The 14942-nt window shown below is 42.3% G+C and overlaps 1 protein-coding gene across 1 annotated transcript in view; it reads right to left on the bottom strand.

The window, feature by feature from the left end:
• The window catches only part of LOC308335763 (endophilin-A1-like), a gene marked incomplete at both ends in the record, with an annotated part of 55447 nt that extends 41812 nt beyond the window's left edge, over positions 1–13635 (bottom strand). The window contains one exon of the mRNA XM_080792947.1: positions 13591–13635. Coding sequence (XP_080649073.1) covers positions 13591–13635 — 45 coding nt within the window. The remainder of the gene's footprint in view (positions 1–13590) is intronic.
• Positions 13636–14942: the final 1307 nt, after the last annotated feature.

The raw sequence follows: 14942 nt of genomic DNA, 5'->3' as shown, positions 1-14942 counted from the left end.
CACCAGAGTAAAGTTGCGTTCAAACCTGAAGATATAATTTTGTTTCCAGTCGCTTCAATTGCTTCACTGTGGTCACGTATACTGTATTACTGTAGGTCAGCATTGGTAAAAAAAAGTCCCTACACTTTTCGCGACACAGTAATTTAACTTTGAGTGTAACCCCCTTGTTCACCCAAGACTGCTCGGTTCAATATATTTAACATAATTCCTGATATTCGTGCAGCAGAATTAGTTCTTGTCTTTTCAAAGGGTTGGTACAGTAAGTATATTATTATATATATATTGTTATTTCCTCACCGTTGCCGAGTCGCGGAGGTCAGTTCAGTTGGAACTGGATGAACCTCAGGTTAGTAAACTGTAGTACTGTGTGTAGAGATTGAGCAGCTAGCTTGCTAGCGACCGCTATAGCTTTCAGTCCATCTGCTGTGTGTGTGTGTGTGTGTGTGTGTGTGTGTGTGTGTGTGTGTGTGTGTGTGTGTGTGTGTGTGTGTGTGTGTGTGTGGTGGACCTGCTGTGTGTGTGGTGGACCTGGTGGTCTCAGACAAGATCAGAGGAGTACAGGACACGACAGGACAACAAGAATGTATAAACACAGCACTGTAAAACTAGGTTTGATCACAAATCCACAATGACACACACTACAAGATATTCCAAATACCCCAGATATTGTGTTCATTAATGAAAATAATGAAAAGCTTGACACCTATCTTTGAAATATAGGCTGCCCATTTGATTTTTTTATATGGACATTTGTTTTATATCCAAACGTATGAAATATTAGCCTTTGGTGGAACGTGTTATGCCTTGGGATATCATCATCAACTCATTGTCCTTGTATTTGGGTGTCTGGACCGTGTCCATAAACTTGTGCTCAGGGGAAAAAAAGACAAATGCAAAAAGTTGGCTAAGTATACTGTTCTGTCTCAGCTATAATGGGCATTGGGCAGTCTGTATCTGGAGAGGGGAACCCATTTTGGTGTTAGCATCGTGTTATGCTTTAGCTATTGAAAAATAGCAGATCTACAAGCTCATAGCGCGCCACCGAGTGGCGCGCTACGAGCTTGTAGGTCTGCTATTTTTTGAAAAATCGAAGAACGACTGACATTTTTTAGAATCTGATCTCAGGTCAGATTAAGTGGGTTAATCAGACCAGTGTGTGTCCAGTGGAAACCTCATATGAATCTGATCTCAGGTCAGTTAAAGGGTTAAAGGAAAGGGAAAAACAAACACCCTGTCTAGTATAGTGTCTATAGTAGTAGTATGTCATCAATGTGAGCACTATCTTTTTTTCCCTCTGTGTGTTAAGCATGTGAACCGTGATGTAACCACCTTCTGATCAGTGTTTGGATCTATTGTATTGCGCCTCTTGTGCAGATCCAAACAAAAATAATTCAAGTGTGTGTGTGTGTGTGTGTGTGTGTGTGTGTGTGTGTGTGTGTGTGTGTAAGAAGAATGGAAGAATAGAGACAGAAAAAGCGACGACATAAAACGAGAGAAAGGGACTGAATTTAACCGAAAACAGAGGAGTAGAATAGAGGCAAAGCGTCGGGGCGAGTGTGTGCAGTGTGTGTGTGTGTGTGTGCGTGTGTGTGCTATACGACGCAGTGTTCTGAACAGTACACAGTACACACACTTCTCTTGCTTGTGTATAGCAGTCTTTTCCAAGCCAAATTTAGTGTTTTACAAGTAGTTTTATATAGTGTTTTATAGTAACTATATGGAATGAATGCTGAAACAACAGCAACACGCTGGTATAGGAGGCTGCTGTGCTCGCTATATGGGAGAGGAGCTCCACTGTGTCCAGCAAAAGATCAACGCAGTGGAAAATTAGATCCTGGATTCCAATCTCTGGCCACTTGTTTGTATACACGACGACGTTACATTTTTAGGGGTATAAATGTGACACGAGGTTTGCGGAATCCGTATGCTTTTTACAACCTGCAACAGCTACGTTTTATTTTTTGTTTTTGAAGTTTGCATTTCGGAGGCGGACAGCTCTCTGTTGCTCGATTCAAAATTAGATATGCGCGACCGACTCCGCCCCCCCCCCTCCCCCCAGAACAAGGTGGGGGGGGGGGGGGGGTGCCCTGAACCACATCACCGCGAGTATGATGGCCTCAACTCTCATCACCGCGTGAGGTGATATATAAGCTTATCACCTCACGCGGTGATAAGAGTTATAGGCCCTGGAGTATGTACGTATGAGCCTTAAGGTCTCAGAGGGCAAGTGCAGGTCATATTCTACTTGCCCAAAGGTCATGCCCACATGCCCCGAAAAGTTAATCGTCCATTATAAAATTATTGGTAAAACGTGAAATGCCGTTCAATTTAAGACTTGCGACAAAACAGAAATACTGTACCTAATTTTTTTTTACATAACTATGAATATGACTATAGGTTCACACACTTGGTATTTTATATATTTTTTGAGTGGTGCAACCACTCCTACAACCAGCAATGTCCGTGCGTACCCATGTGGCCATGAGCACGAGTACATGACTATTAGTACCAGTGGGGGCGCTGTTTTCCAGAAACAGAGAGAGAGAGATAGTATTAGTGCTGCCTGTTGCCTGCTAATGAGAGAGAGAGAGAGAGAGAGAGAGAGAGAGAGAGGGAGAGAGAGAGGAGAGGAGGAGAGGAGGGGGAGAGGGGTTGTACCACTCAGTTCACACGGGTGTGATTTTTTTAGTGTATCAACAGTGAAAACAGCACATTATTAGGTAAACATTGCTCTTATTTTACATTCCACAGACCATAAGACAGAGCGCTATCTGGCCACGTTCAGCTGTTCAGACAGATAATCTCGTGTTGTGTTTCATATAGACGGTTGTGTCCTCCCCGCTCTCTCAAGCGAGCGAGCACTTATGGCCCCGGTCGGGGCAACGTGAAAGCGAACTCCACCTGCCCGAATGTTTTATTTACCTGTGGGGCAACCCTTATAAGGTGGCCTTACACACTAGCCGATTTTTTTTTTCAATCTGAAATCCGATAGCGCCACACACTACTACACTCGGATAATCGGAGCGGGGCAGAGCAGAGGGCAGATCCCGATCACGCTTTGAGCAGCCCCCGAGCAGATCGATTGAGTCGGGCACCCCCCCGAGCGTCAAAAATGCCCGATTCTCGGCTAGTGTAAGGCCACCTTTTAGTGCATGTCGCCTGCCAGGTTTCAATGGCTTTTCAAAAATAGCAGATGTACTTCTTGTTTGTCCCTCTTTTGTTTTTGATTTCTAGTTTTTAACCTTTTTAAACCTATTTAAATAGTTTTCTAATAAATATGTCTGTACCTCTTTCTGTAAAGCGACTTTGGGTACCCAGAAAAGCGCTATATAAATCTTATATATTATTATTATTATTATTATTACTTTGTGCTGCGCTGCGATCTTGTATACATCTGCTATATATTTTTTTTAAATATATGTTTATTGGTATCAGGGTTTCAACAATTTAACGTACCATTTTTTTTCCATTTTTTCCCTCACCCCAAAGTTATCGTCATCATTAAAACAATATAAAGAAATAATAATAATTACGTAGTTACGGACACACAAAAACAACAACAAAGAAGTCCAGTCCAATCAGACAACCATGCATATTTGACCAAGTGTAAACAAAAGGCCATAGAGTACAATGCTCATATAGCACGCTTTGAGACGCTTGAAGGTTTGCATGGTTCACTTCCTACGGTACTAAATGTTATCCATCTACAATGTACACACAGTACAGTACAGTGGTGTAAGTGTGCAGTGTGTGTGTGTGTGTGTGTGTGTGTGTGTGTGTGTGTGTGTGTCATACCGCACACAAATGCATAGCAGCACACAGTAACCATGACATAACACCCAGTGGTGGAAAGTAACTAATTACATTAAAATGAGTACTGTACTTAAGTACAATTTTCACATTTTCAGTACTTTTACTTCTACTCCACTACACTATAGTAATTTTAATCCACTACAATTATTTGACAACTTTAGTTACTACAGTATAGTTACTTAGGTTTGTAGATTTAGATTATTATTACAAAATACATACAGTACATTGACCACTTACTGCCCTATACATTTCGAATATACATACATTTGAATATAACCGATCTACACGCTTGTAGATCTGTTATTTTCTCAGTTTTACTGTAAGTGTTGAATTCCAGACTATAGGGTATAGTTCTATATTGCAGTATTGATACTTTTACTTAAGTAAAACATTTGAGTACTTTTTCCACACACGCACGCGCACACACACGCACACGCACACGCGCACGCGCACACACACACACACACACACACACACACACACACACACACACACACACACACACACACACACACACACACACACACACACACACACACACACACACACACACACACACACACACACACACACACACACACACACACACACACACACACACACACACACCCCTCCCCCAAAGCATTCCCAAATAACCAAAAAAGCAAGTTAAACAGCCTGTTTCCAGTGTGCCCGAGTGCATCTGAGCCGAGGGAATATGCAAACACACACACACACACACACACACACACACACACACACACACACACACACACACACACACACACACACACACACACACAGTATAGCCATGCAGCATCAGTGGACACGCCGCAGGGCAAGACCAAGGCGGCAGAGAGAACATACTGTTTTTTAAAGTACTTTTTTGGTTTTTAAACATGTTACGTATTTTTTACTGCATGGAACGGCAACAATACTATAATGTAGTAGCTATTTTTGTAATTTGGGAAAAGTTTTGGAAGTCAAGACAGCTATTTTTGCAATAAAATAAAATAAAATAGGGCATTCAATTTATGAAAAAATATATATAATCTATCTAAAAAAAATCACACCCGTGTGAACTGAGTGGTGCAACTACCCCCCCCCCCCCCCCCCCCCCCGCCCCCTCTCTCTCTCTGTCTCTCATTAGCAGGCAACAGTGCAGCACTATCGCTCTCTCTGTTTCTGGCACAACAGCGCCACTTTTGCCCCTACTGGTACTCATAGTAACATACTAACATAGTCGCATACATAGGTTAACAACACAGACATTTGCTGTTCCTTGGAGTGGTTGCACCACCACTCAAAAACCCTCGGTGAGGCCTTTAGGAGTACAACAGGAAAAAAAGCCCTGGATGGAGTCAGTCTACACGGAATGCTATACGAATGGCACTATATAGGTGTCACATGGACGGCCCTTATCAGAACCTATAGTCTATGGGGACCTCTATGGGGACCTATACCACGGGTCACAGGACAAAGTCAGAGAGAGAAGGATGAGGCTCATGGCAGGGCACTGCGTCAGTCAGGCACCCAGAACTTGAGGCAAGTAAATTGACCCTATGGGAGCCAACAGCCGGGGGCTTAGTTTAGACTAGTCATTGGTTAGACATGGGTTAAGGTTAGGTTTAGGTGTGCTGCCCCGTGGGAGGTTAGGTTTAGTGTGAGGGTTTGAGATAGGTTGTAGTTGTATAGGACTAATGACTGGTCTAACCAATGACTAGTCTAAACCAAAAACTGTCTAAACTAAGTACTGCACCCCAACAGCCAACCCAGGGCAAAGCCAGGAGGGGAAAGAAGCGTATATATCACCAGACGTGCTGCGGCGCGACAGCTTGGCTGACAACAATGCACTGCAGAGTATACTTTCGCACTCTGCTTGCACAAGTAATGACCAGTAAGACGCCTATAAGGGGCGAGAAGCCCTATAAAGGTCACGTCGTGCACGCATCCGCCTCGTTGCCGGGCAGACTGCTGGGCGAGCGCTGGCGCTACTACTACTGTACATCTCAGAGGAAAATGTTGTACTTTTACTCCGCTACAATTATTTGAAAACTTTAGTTAACCCATTCTGACCTGAGATCAGATTCATACGAGGTTTCCACTGGACACACACTGGTCTGATTAATCCATTCTGACCTGAGATCAGATTCATACGAGGTTTCCACTGGACACACACTGGTCTGATGAACCCATTCTGACCTGAGATCAGATTTAAAAAAATGTCAGTCGTTCTTCGATTTTTCAAAAATAGCAGATCTACAAGCTCGTAGCGCGCCACTCGGTGGCGCGCTATGAGCTTGTAGATCTGCTATTTTTCAATAGCTAAAGTATAACATGATGCTGACACCAAAATGGGTTCCCGGTCAGAATGGGTTAATTTGAATATTATTACAAAACATAACACATTAAACACTTCAGCTCTATATTTGGCCGTTTGAAAATAGCTGATCTACAAGCTCACGATGCGACGCATTGTGAGCTTGTATAGATCTGCTATTTTCAAAAGGTTTTTTTTTTTTATTATATACATTTGAAAACTTGAAACGGGACATTCTGCATAATGAGCACTTTTACTTTTGGTACATTAGGTACATTTTGATGCCAATACTTTTACTGAAGTACATTTTGAATTCCGGCCTTTTACTTTTAACATAGTATTTTTATATTGCAGTATTGCTATACTTCTGCCAACGAGCACAGGGATTAGACCACAGTTATACACTTGCTGAACCATAAAAATGATACCAAATACTCTTGTATACCAAGTGAATTCTGGACTTTCTTTCACATTTGATGTGAGTAGTAGTTTCTCACAGCGATATATTTGTGCTTTTCAGCAGTGGGAGAAGGTTTTCTCCACTGTTCTACTATACACTGTCTTTTTTTTTTTTTTTTTTTATATATTTTTTTATCCCACGATTTTGTAACCCATTTTTCACCCCTGTGTCAATCATCTACTGTGATCCTGGGCTCTATACACACCCTCCGCCAACCTGGGGAGAGCAACGGACTTAACTCATGCTTCCTTCATGCTTGAGTGTCCAAGTTGCTCCTTTACACCTGACAGGGGGGAGTTTCCCTGGTTTGGACGTATAGCGCGTGGAAGGAACACGTTATTCCAACCAGTTCCTTTCCCCTCCATCAGGCGCCCCGGCTGGCCAGGGGGAGGCAGTTTAGAGACCAGGATTACTGCATGTTTTTGTGAGGGTACCTACCCTATAGGGGACACGGGGAGAACATGCAAACTCCACACAGAAAGGCCCTTTTTTTTCATTTGCACATTGTTGGTGTTGTTCAACCGTGCACCAGAACCAATTCTTTGCAGTATGTCCTACTTAGCATCTATAGCCAGACGCGCATGTGATTTGAGTCTGGCTTTTTGTCCTACTGGCAGTCCACCAGAAGAGAGAGAGAGAGAGACTGTGTGTGTGTGTGTGTGTGTGTGTGTGTGTGTGTGTGTGTGTGTGTGTGTGTGTGTGTGTGTGTGTGTGTGTGTGTGTGTGCGTGCGCGTGTGCATGTGCGTGTGCGTGTGTGTGTGTGTACGCGCCTGGCATTCCCATGAATAAAGCATGCAGATAAACTGGATCACACCAAGCCTTAATGGCGACAGACAGACAGACAGACAGACAGACAGACAGACAGACAGACAGACAGACAGACAGACAGACAGACAGACAGACAGACAGACAGACAGACAGACGGGAATATAGGCTGATCTGATGCTGTACATGAAATCAATTAATCTTAATTTACACTAAGGACTGACGGAAACACACACCCACACTGTTTGCTTTTCTACCCGTCTGTCTGTCTGCGTGCGTGAATGCCGGCGTGCGTGCATGCGTGCGTGTGCGTGCGCTTGTCTATAATCCAGCCAGCTGCACAGAAGAATTTAGCGTTGCATAATTTATCACTTATTTACGCTCTCTTCCAGGGGGACTTGCCAGATGATAGTAAACAGTAAACAACCGATGACAGGGCGAGTGCTTGTGGAACAAACGATGCCACTAAAACAAGCTGTGCTATACAACAAAGCACCAGGGAAGAGAAACGGTGGATATTTGTATGGAGCCTCTCTCTTCTCAGTGCCTTAGAAAACCCCATTAGAAAACCCATTAAGACTGTGGTAAAATAGCAGATCTATATGAGATCACAGCGCGGCACCGAGTGCAGAGCTACGAGCTTGTAGATCTGCTATTTTTTGAAAAATCGTGAAAACGACGAGCAAATCTTTGAATGATGAATATATATATGCTCTTTCACAGCGAACGTTTTCGAAACTGAAGTGGTTAATGTATGTTTTGTATAATAATAATCAAAATCTACAAAGTATAACTACTAATAACTACATCACGGACATGCTAAAACCCCACAGGCCGGTGCCACGCCTCAGATCTGCAGATAGGGCCCCCCTTCTAGTTCCACCCATAATAACTCACCGATCGTCACCCGAGGTGACCGGGGCTTCTGCGGCCCGCGCACACCATCGCTCTGGAATGGTGCCCTCCCCTTGGCTCTCAGGCAAGCAGAGACAGTTTAAACATCTTTTAAAAACACACCTGTGCATCAAGAATGCTTTTCTTAATTCAGTTTTACTTATATGTATATAAGGCCTATGTATATATATATATATATATATATATATATATATATATATGTGTGTGTGTACGTATATATTTATTTATTGTTTCCTTGATGTTTTTTGATGCGATTCTATATGCTTTTGTTATTTCTGATGTTCTCGATGTTGTTTTTGATTGTCGTTTCTAACCTGTCTGTAAAGCACTTTGTGTAACTTTATGTTTGGAAAGGGGCTATATAAATAAAATGAATTCATTCATACAGTACCTTGAATAAAATGTACATGCTTACACAGGGAATGAATAGAGGCAGAGCCCTTCGTGCGTGTGCACGTGCATGCTCGTTTACCGGGGAAACTATTTGTGTCATGGGGCAATTTTCAAGGAGCCCCCCCCCCCTTCCCTTGTGCGCTGATTGAAGTGAGTCGCTTCGGTGATTTGCCCGTGGGTGTTACAAATAAAAGTGTTCCTACAAAAAAAAAGTTGTCGTCATGACTACTACTACTTCATATCAGAAACCCAACGCTGGAAATCGCCCACATCCCCTTCTCACACTTCTCACACCCTGTACTGTGTGAAACTGGAGAAGATTAGACTCTCCTTAAATGGTTCTTTTCCGATACGTTTGGGAGGATATGGGGTCCATTCTTCCAATTCATTCAGAATGTTGAATCCGTCTCTGCTTATGGGGATGGGTGAGGTCTGCTGGACTTTTGATTTAAAAGTATATAGCCTATATACTGTGATTGGATTGCTGTGGTGATGTAATGGGGATTATGGATGTATCATGTATACCTATGATTGTTTATAGGATGTTGTGTATACTGTTGTTTTGTCTGGTTTTTGTCTGCCTTTTATTTTTCAACTTTTACTGATCCTGTATTTTAAGGTTTGTTTGTCTTGTTTTCTGTTGTCCCTTTTACTTTGGGGGTGAACATTCAATGTGTTTACTCTTGCATGTCATACTTGGGTTTATTAAGAGAAGCTGTTAATGCCACCATTTATTATTTTTCAACTCCAGTATTTAACCCATTCTGAACGGGAACCCATTTTGGTGTCAGCATCATGTTATGCTTTAGCTATTGAAAAATAGCAGATCTACAAGCTCGTAGCGCGCCACCGAGTGGCGCGCTACGAGCTTGTAGGTCTGCTATTTTTGAAAAATCGAAGAACGACTGACATTTTTATAGAATCTGATCTCAGGTCAGAATGGGTTATAATCAGACCAGTGTGTGTCCAGTGGAAACCTCGTATGAATCTGATCTCAGGTCAGAATGGGTTAAAAAATGCTTCTGTGAAAAAACCCAACGCACATTGAACACATTGATATTGTCTTCCTCCGTCTCTCTGCATTTTCACCAACCAAGATTCAAAAGGGCTTCGTCTGTCGCTTCATCATTATTAGCCTATACTTTATGCAAGACTGTGCTATAGTGTTGACGACTAAAACTACACGAGAAAAATGTTCGCCGAGGCGAGTATACCTTTTTTCACAGAGGAAAAGGAAAATAAATACTAAATGAAAAGCTATAATATGTTGTCTAAAACTGAGACTAAATATATTGGACAGTTTCGTCAACAAATAATTTAACTAGACTGAAATGTTAGGGAGGGACTATAGTGGAGAAGAGATCCAGTGAAACTAAAAGACAAGTCATTTTATGCTTGGTTGCATTCTGAAAATAGCCGATCTACAAGCTCGCAATGTGTCTTGACTCCTGACCGAGTCTGAGCCATTGTTTTGGGAAATAAAGCATGTTTGGCTGAAAGTTGAAACGCTGATGCGGCAGACTGCTACGTCTCTGTGTCAACATGGACACAACTTATAGATTTAATAATAAAACTGAGCTTGCCTCAGTTTTTGCGCTGATTCCACACTCCCTCTCACTTTCACTAGTAAATCTCTGTCTCTCTCTCTCTCTCTCTCTCTCTACTCCATTACGCAGCTATTTGTGTCCGTATGTGTACGTGTACATATATGTGTAAGTCGTACGTGTCTGAGCACTCACTTTGTCTTCGACCGTTTCGGACGCGGGGTGGCGTTCACAGGCAACAGGCATTCTGATTGGCCAGTATGAGATGATGCATGATGATGTATGATGATGATAAGAGCTGATAATAATTCCGCTAAATATGGCGTGAATTAAACATAAAAACATTAAACGCCATTGACGTTAAAGGGAAAACTTACGTCATATGTAAACGAGCAAATCGGCTAACCAATCTCATGTATCAATGTCAAATGTCCGCTAACATAAATTGATGTATATGACACACCCTCATTTCACACGGGTGTGATTTTTCTATTCTATATAGTCTATCGTTTTAAATTATATTTTTGTGCTCATTCAATAATGTCCACACATATTTGTGCGGGACTGCGACGCTCTATAAGGTCAGTGTGACGCAGCCATGCTTTTACCCTGCTGTAGTTTTTAACCTGAATTGGAAAACAAACTACAAAATCAGCCTATAGGGTTTCGTGTCAAGTACAGTACCTGAATAAATATACTTAGTTACTTACTTTCCACCCCTGCCCATATACCCAGTGTTGATGAACACATTGCATTCTGTAGTGTTCACACAATCTCAGCAAAGACTCCATTTTATCTGTATAAGCTCAGAGCACACAGCTAACAAACAGTGTTGTTTTTGGCAGCACATTTCGATTTTAGTTTTAGTCATCGTCTTTTGAATAGTTTTCATTTATTTTCAGTCACATTTTAGTCACCTGGAATGTTTTAGTGTTAGTCTAGATTTAGTCGAGTAAATATCACAAGATTTTAGTCGACTAAAACTACAGGTGATTTAGTCGACTAAAATGTATTTTGAGGGCCCTTGATGCCATCGTAATGACTCTTTTTACACTTGCTGAAAATAGCAGATCTACAAGCTCACAACGCGTCGCAGCATGCAACCAAGTGTAAAATGACTTATACTGGATCTCTTGTCCACTATAGTTCCTTCCTAACATTTTTGTCTAGTTTTTAATTTGTCGACGAAATCGTCAGTATATTTAGTCTTAGTTTTAGTCACCATAGCTTAGTTTTCGTCAGTCGACGAACATTTTTCGTCTTAGTTTTAGTCGACGAAAACAACACTGCGCTAACAAACGCATTCGGCGGCATCACACATCACACAAATCATTGGTCCTCTCACACCCACATACTCCCAGGACATCATCAACCACAGACGAGCCATCATCACTCACCCACTGTAGCACTGCAGTCACAATAGAAGATATGACACTGATCACCTCCTCAATCATCACACTTCACAACAATGCCATCTGGATGCAGATATATACAACATTGCCGCATTAACCCATTCTGACCGGGCACCCATTTTGGTGTTAGCATCATGTCATGCTTTAACTATTGAAAAACAGCAGATCTACAAGCTCATATCACGCCACCGAGTGGCGCGATACGAGCTTGTAGGTCTGCTATTTTTGAAAAATTCGAAGAACGACTGACATTTTTAGAATCTGATCTCAGGTCAGAATGGGTTCATCAGACCAGTGTGTGTCCAGTGGAAACCTCGTATGAATCTGATCTCAGGTCAGAATGGGTTAAACCAACTGCCTCACTGACATAGTATAGACGTGTGTTGTATATTGGATGTCTTTTGGATATGTATTGCATATGTTGTGTTGTTGTGTGGAGGGAGAGAGGGGGGCTTGAAAACGTTGTGATAACCACTACAGCATCTGTTTCTTGTGTGTTTCTGTGTTGACCAGGCTGTAAAAACCTAACCCCTCTGGGGGACAATACAGACAATGAAGTCTAATCTAATCTGGGTAGTCCAGGGGCTGAACACATTGTGTGCATGTATATAGCATCAAAGCAGTCATTCTCAATGTTTATATCATACATTTCAAGGACCAGCAGTTTGATATAATGCATTTAAGACCACAGAATCCCTCCATTTGATACCATTGTTAATTTTTAAGGCGAGAGACAGAGCCTAAAGACAAATTTGTATTAATGGATATTACATTGTATTATCCTATTCTATCCTATCCATTCTACTCTCCTCTATTTCCAATTGGGAATGAAGCCAAAAAAGAAACCATAAAAAAGGTTTTATGGTAGGCCTATCATGTAATAAAAAGAGAGAGAGAGAGAGAGAGAGAGGGTGTAGTGTAGTGTGTGGATGGATGATGGGAGGAAATCCCAGTTGCGTGTGAAGGCTTCCCCCCCCTCCTCTGTCAGAGGATCTCTGTACACATAACCAACACATCTGGCCAGCACAAATCACACATGATGTCACAACACCATTAATTCAGCAAACAAAACCCCCAATTTCACAATTCAACACAGAATCACCAATCAAACCCCAAAATCAACAATATCACTATATGACACATCGACACAAACCAAATCAAATGAACATACATCACATGAATTCAAGTTGAACTGATGTGAAACGACATGGTGATTTTGATTTGTGTTTGACAATTGCAACAATTTCACCCTAAATTCAATTCAAAAACACCCATATAGGCTACACGTTTCTGTCAACACCCGCCTTTTTTCCTTCATGACTCGAAAAAAAAACCCACGTATGTCTGATAAGCTACAATACAGTAAAACCTTACTGCTATGCTATACGGTGGAAACGTATACGTGAATCGTGGTTAAAACCTAAACAGATCGGGTCGACGTTTATATGGTGAAAGTCGGTTACATTATACATATAATTAAATAATAGGCCCAATTATACAATAGCACAATGTACAGTAATGTATATATGTATCCTCTCTCTCTCTCTCGCGGGTATGGTTGCATAATATCATCCCTGATTCCCTGCAAGGCTGCATGCCATCATTGACATGATGCTGCTGATGAGAAGATGGATAGCAGGACCAGATAGGCGGAGGGGGGCGGAGATATATCGAGGACACAACACTATACAGTCCTAATATGAATTATGGTCCCTTCTCCATAGGACGGTATCAAATATAAACACGTCAATATCCGTCTCCTGGCCATGATACATGGAAAAACACGAGAACACAAACACACACACACACACACACACACACACACACACAGCAACAGCAGCAGCAGCATGCATTAATAAGAGATGTGTGCGGCTTTATTTACGTCGTATATAGGCTACCAATATCAGCCACGCGCATCATTAATGCATTGTTCGCCGTTCGCACAGCACGAGATATAAAACAAATAGCCAGTCTCAGTCATATCTTACCTGGGTAGCTTTGTGGAACTGCTTTTTCAACCCCGCGACAGACATCTCTGCGTTTGTTGTTGGTTTGTCTTTTACACCCGATAATGAACTCCACCTGCGCCCTCAATTAATAAAGAACAATAACACTAATGTCGGATTACAACAATACTGACTGACTGGCGTTCGTTAAAACATATGCAGTGCGTCCGTTTTGTTTTTCTGTCTCCACCCACCCCCCTATATAGTTAGCTGCTGTGTCTGTTTGGGGACTCAGCGGTGTATAATATGTCGTGAGTGTGCTTGGATTGTTGGATGGAATGGGTTGTTGCAGCGGATAGGCTGGCCGCCTGCTGCCTGGGTGGGGATCTATTTTCAGGTGGGGGGCTGGGTCAGCGCTGCCGGAACGCTTCGCCATGTTTCCTGTGACGTAACAACCCCTCCCTCCACCATACCGTCCTTCCCACACTCTCTCTCTCTCTCTCTCTATCTCTCTCTCTCTCTCTCTCTCTCTCTCTCTCGCTCTCTCGCTCTCTCGCTCTCTCTCTCTCTCGCTCTCTCTCTCTCTCTCTCTCTCTCAGCGTTGTGGTGGTGGTGGTGGTGCTGCAAACGGTCCCGTGACTGATGAGTGCACGACATGCACTGTGATTCATAATACCGACATTAGACAGACAGACAGACAGACAGACAGACAGACAGACAGACGGACGGACGGTTCCAGGACCTTGGACAGCGGCTATGAATGAAGTAAAGTGTGTATTAACAGATTGGAGCATATAGTAGCCTACATTTCAAGCACAAGTTACAACTCAATGCAAAACTACCTGTTAACTGTGGACGACACCATAAAGCTTTACACTTGTTTACAATAGGGTCCACCGTCCACCATGTTCAATTCATCATACAACAGCTAACAGTCTGTCAATTCAATTCGAGGGTATTTTTTTCACAGACAGACAGAAGGTTGGGTTTCAGGACCATGGATAGCGGCTGTCTGTGACTGTCACTGCGGCTCCCCCGTGCGGTAAAATACATTTACTAAACAGTAGACATTTACTAAACAGTAGTAAAGACGGCAGAGATAGTCCGGCAGGCCATAGATAGACGTATGACAAATGTTGTGAGGTCAGCACAAATGTGGGCATTTGGGAAAGTGGCTATATGGCTGTTTTTAGCCCAAGCAGTGTATTTTTGTGCAAAACTAATGCTTGGAATGGATTCAGAATCATGAAAAAAACCCTAGTTTGACATGTCGCTATACTTAAAGCATAAGGAAAGTTTGACATTTTTGCCTTATAGGATGTTAATGGTAGGTTCACAAGAAACCACTATAAAAATGCTCAATACTGACAGCCGGACAGCAAGTAGATTCATCA

The sequence above is a fragment of the Protomyctophum bolini genome, assembly GCF_963924005.1.
Source record: "Protomyctophum bolini genome assembly, chromosome: 20".
NCBI classification, from domain to species: domain Eukaryota; kingdom Metazoa; phylum Chordata; class Actinopteri; order Myctophiformes; family Myctophidae; genus Protomyctophum; species Protomyctophum bolini.
The sequence above is the reverse complement of the archived record's forward strand: the minus strand, read 5'-3'. Positions and strand labels throughout refer to the sequence as shown.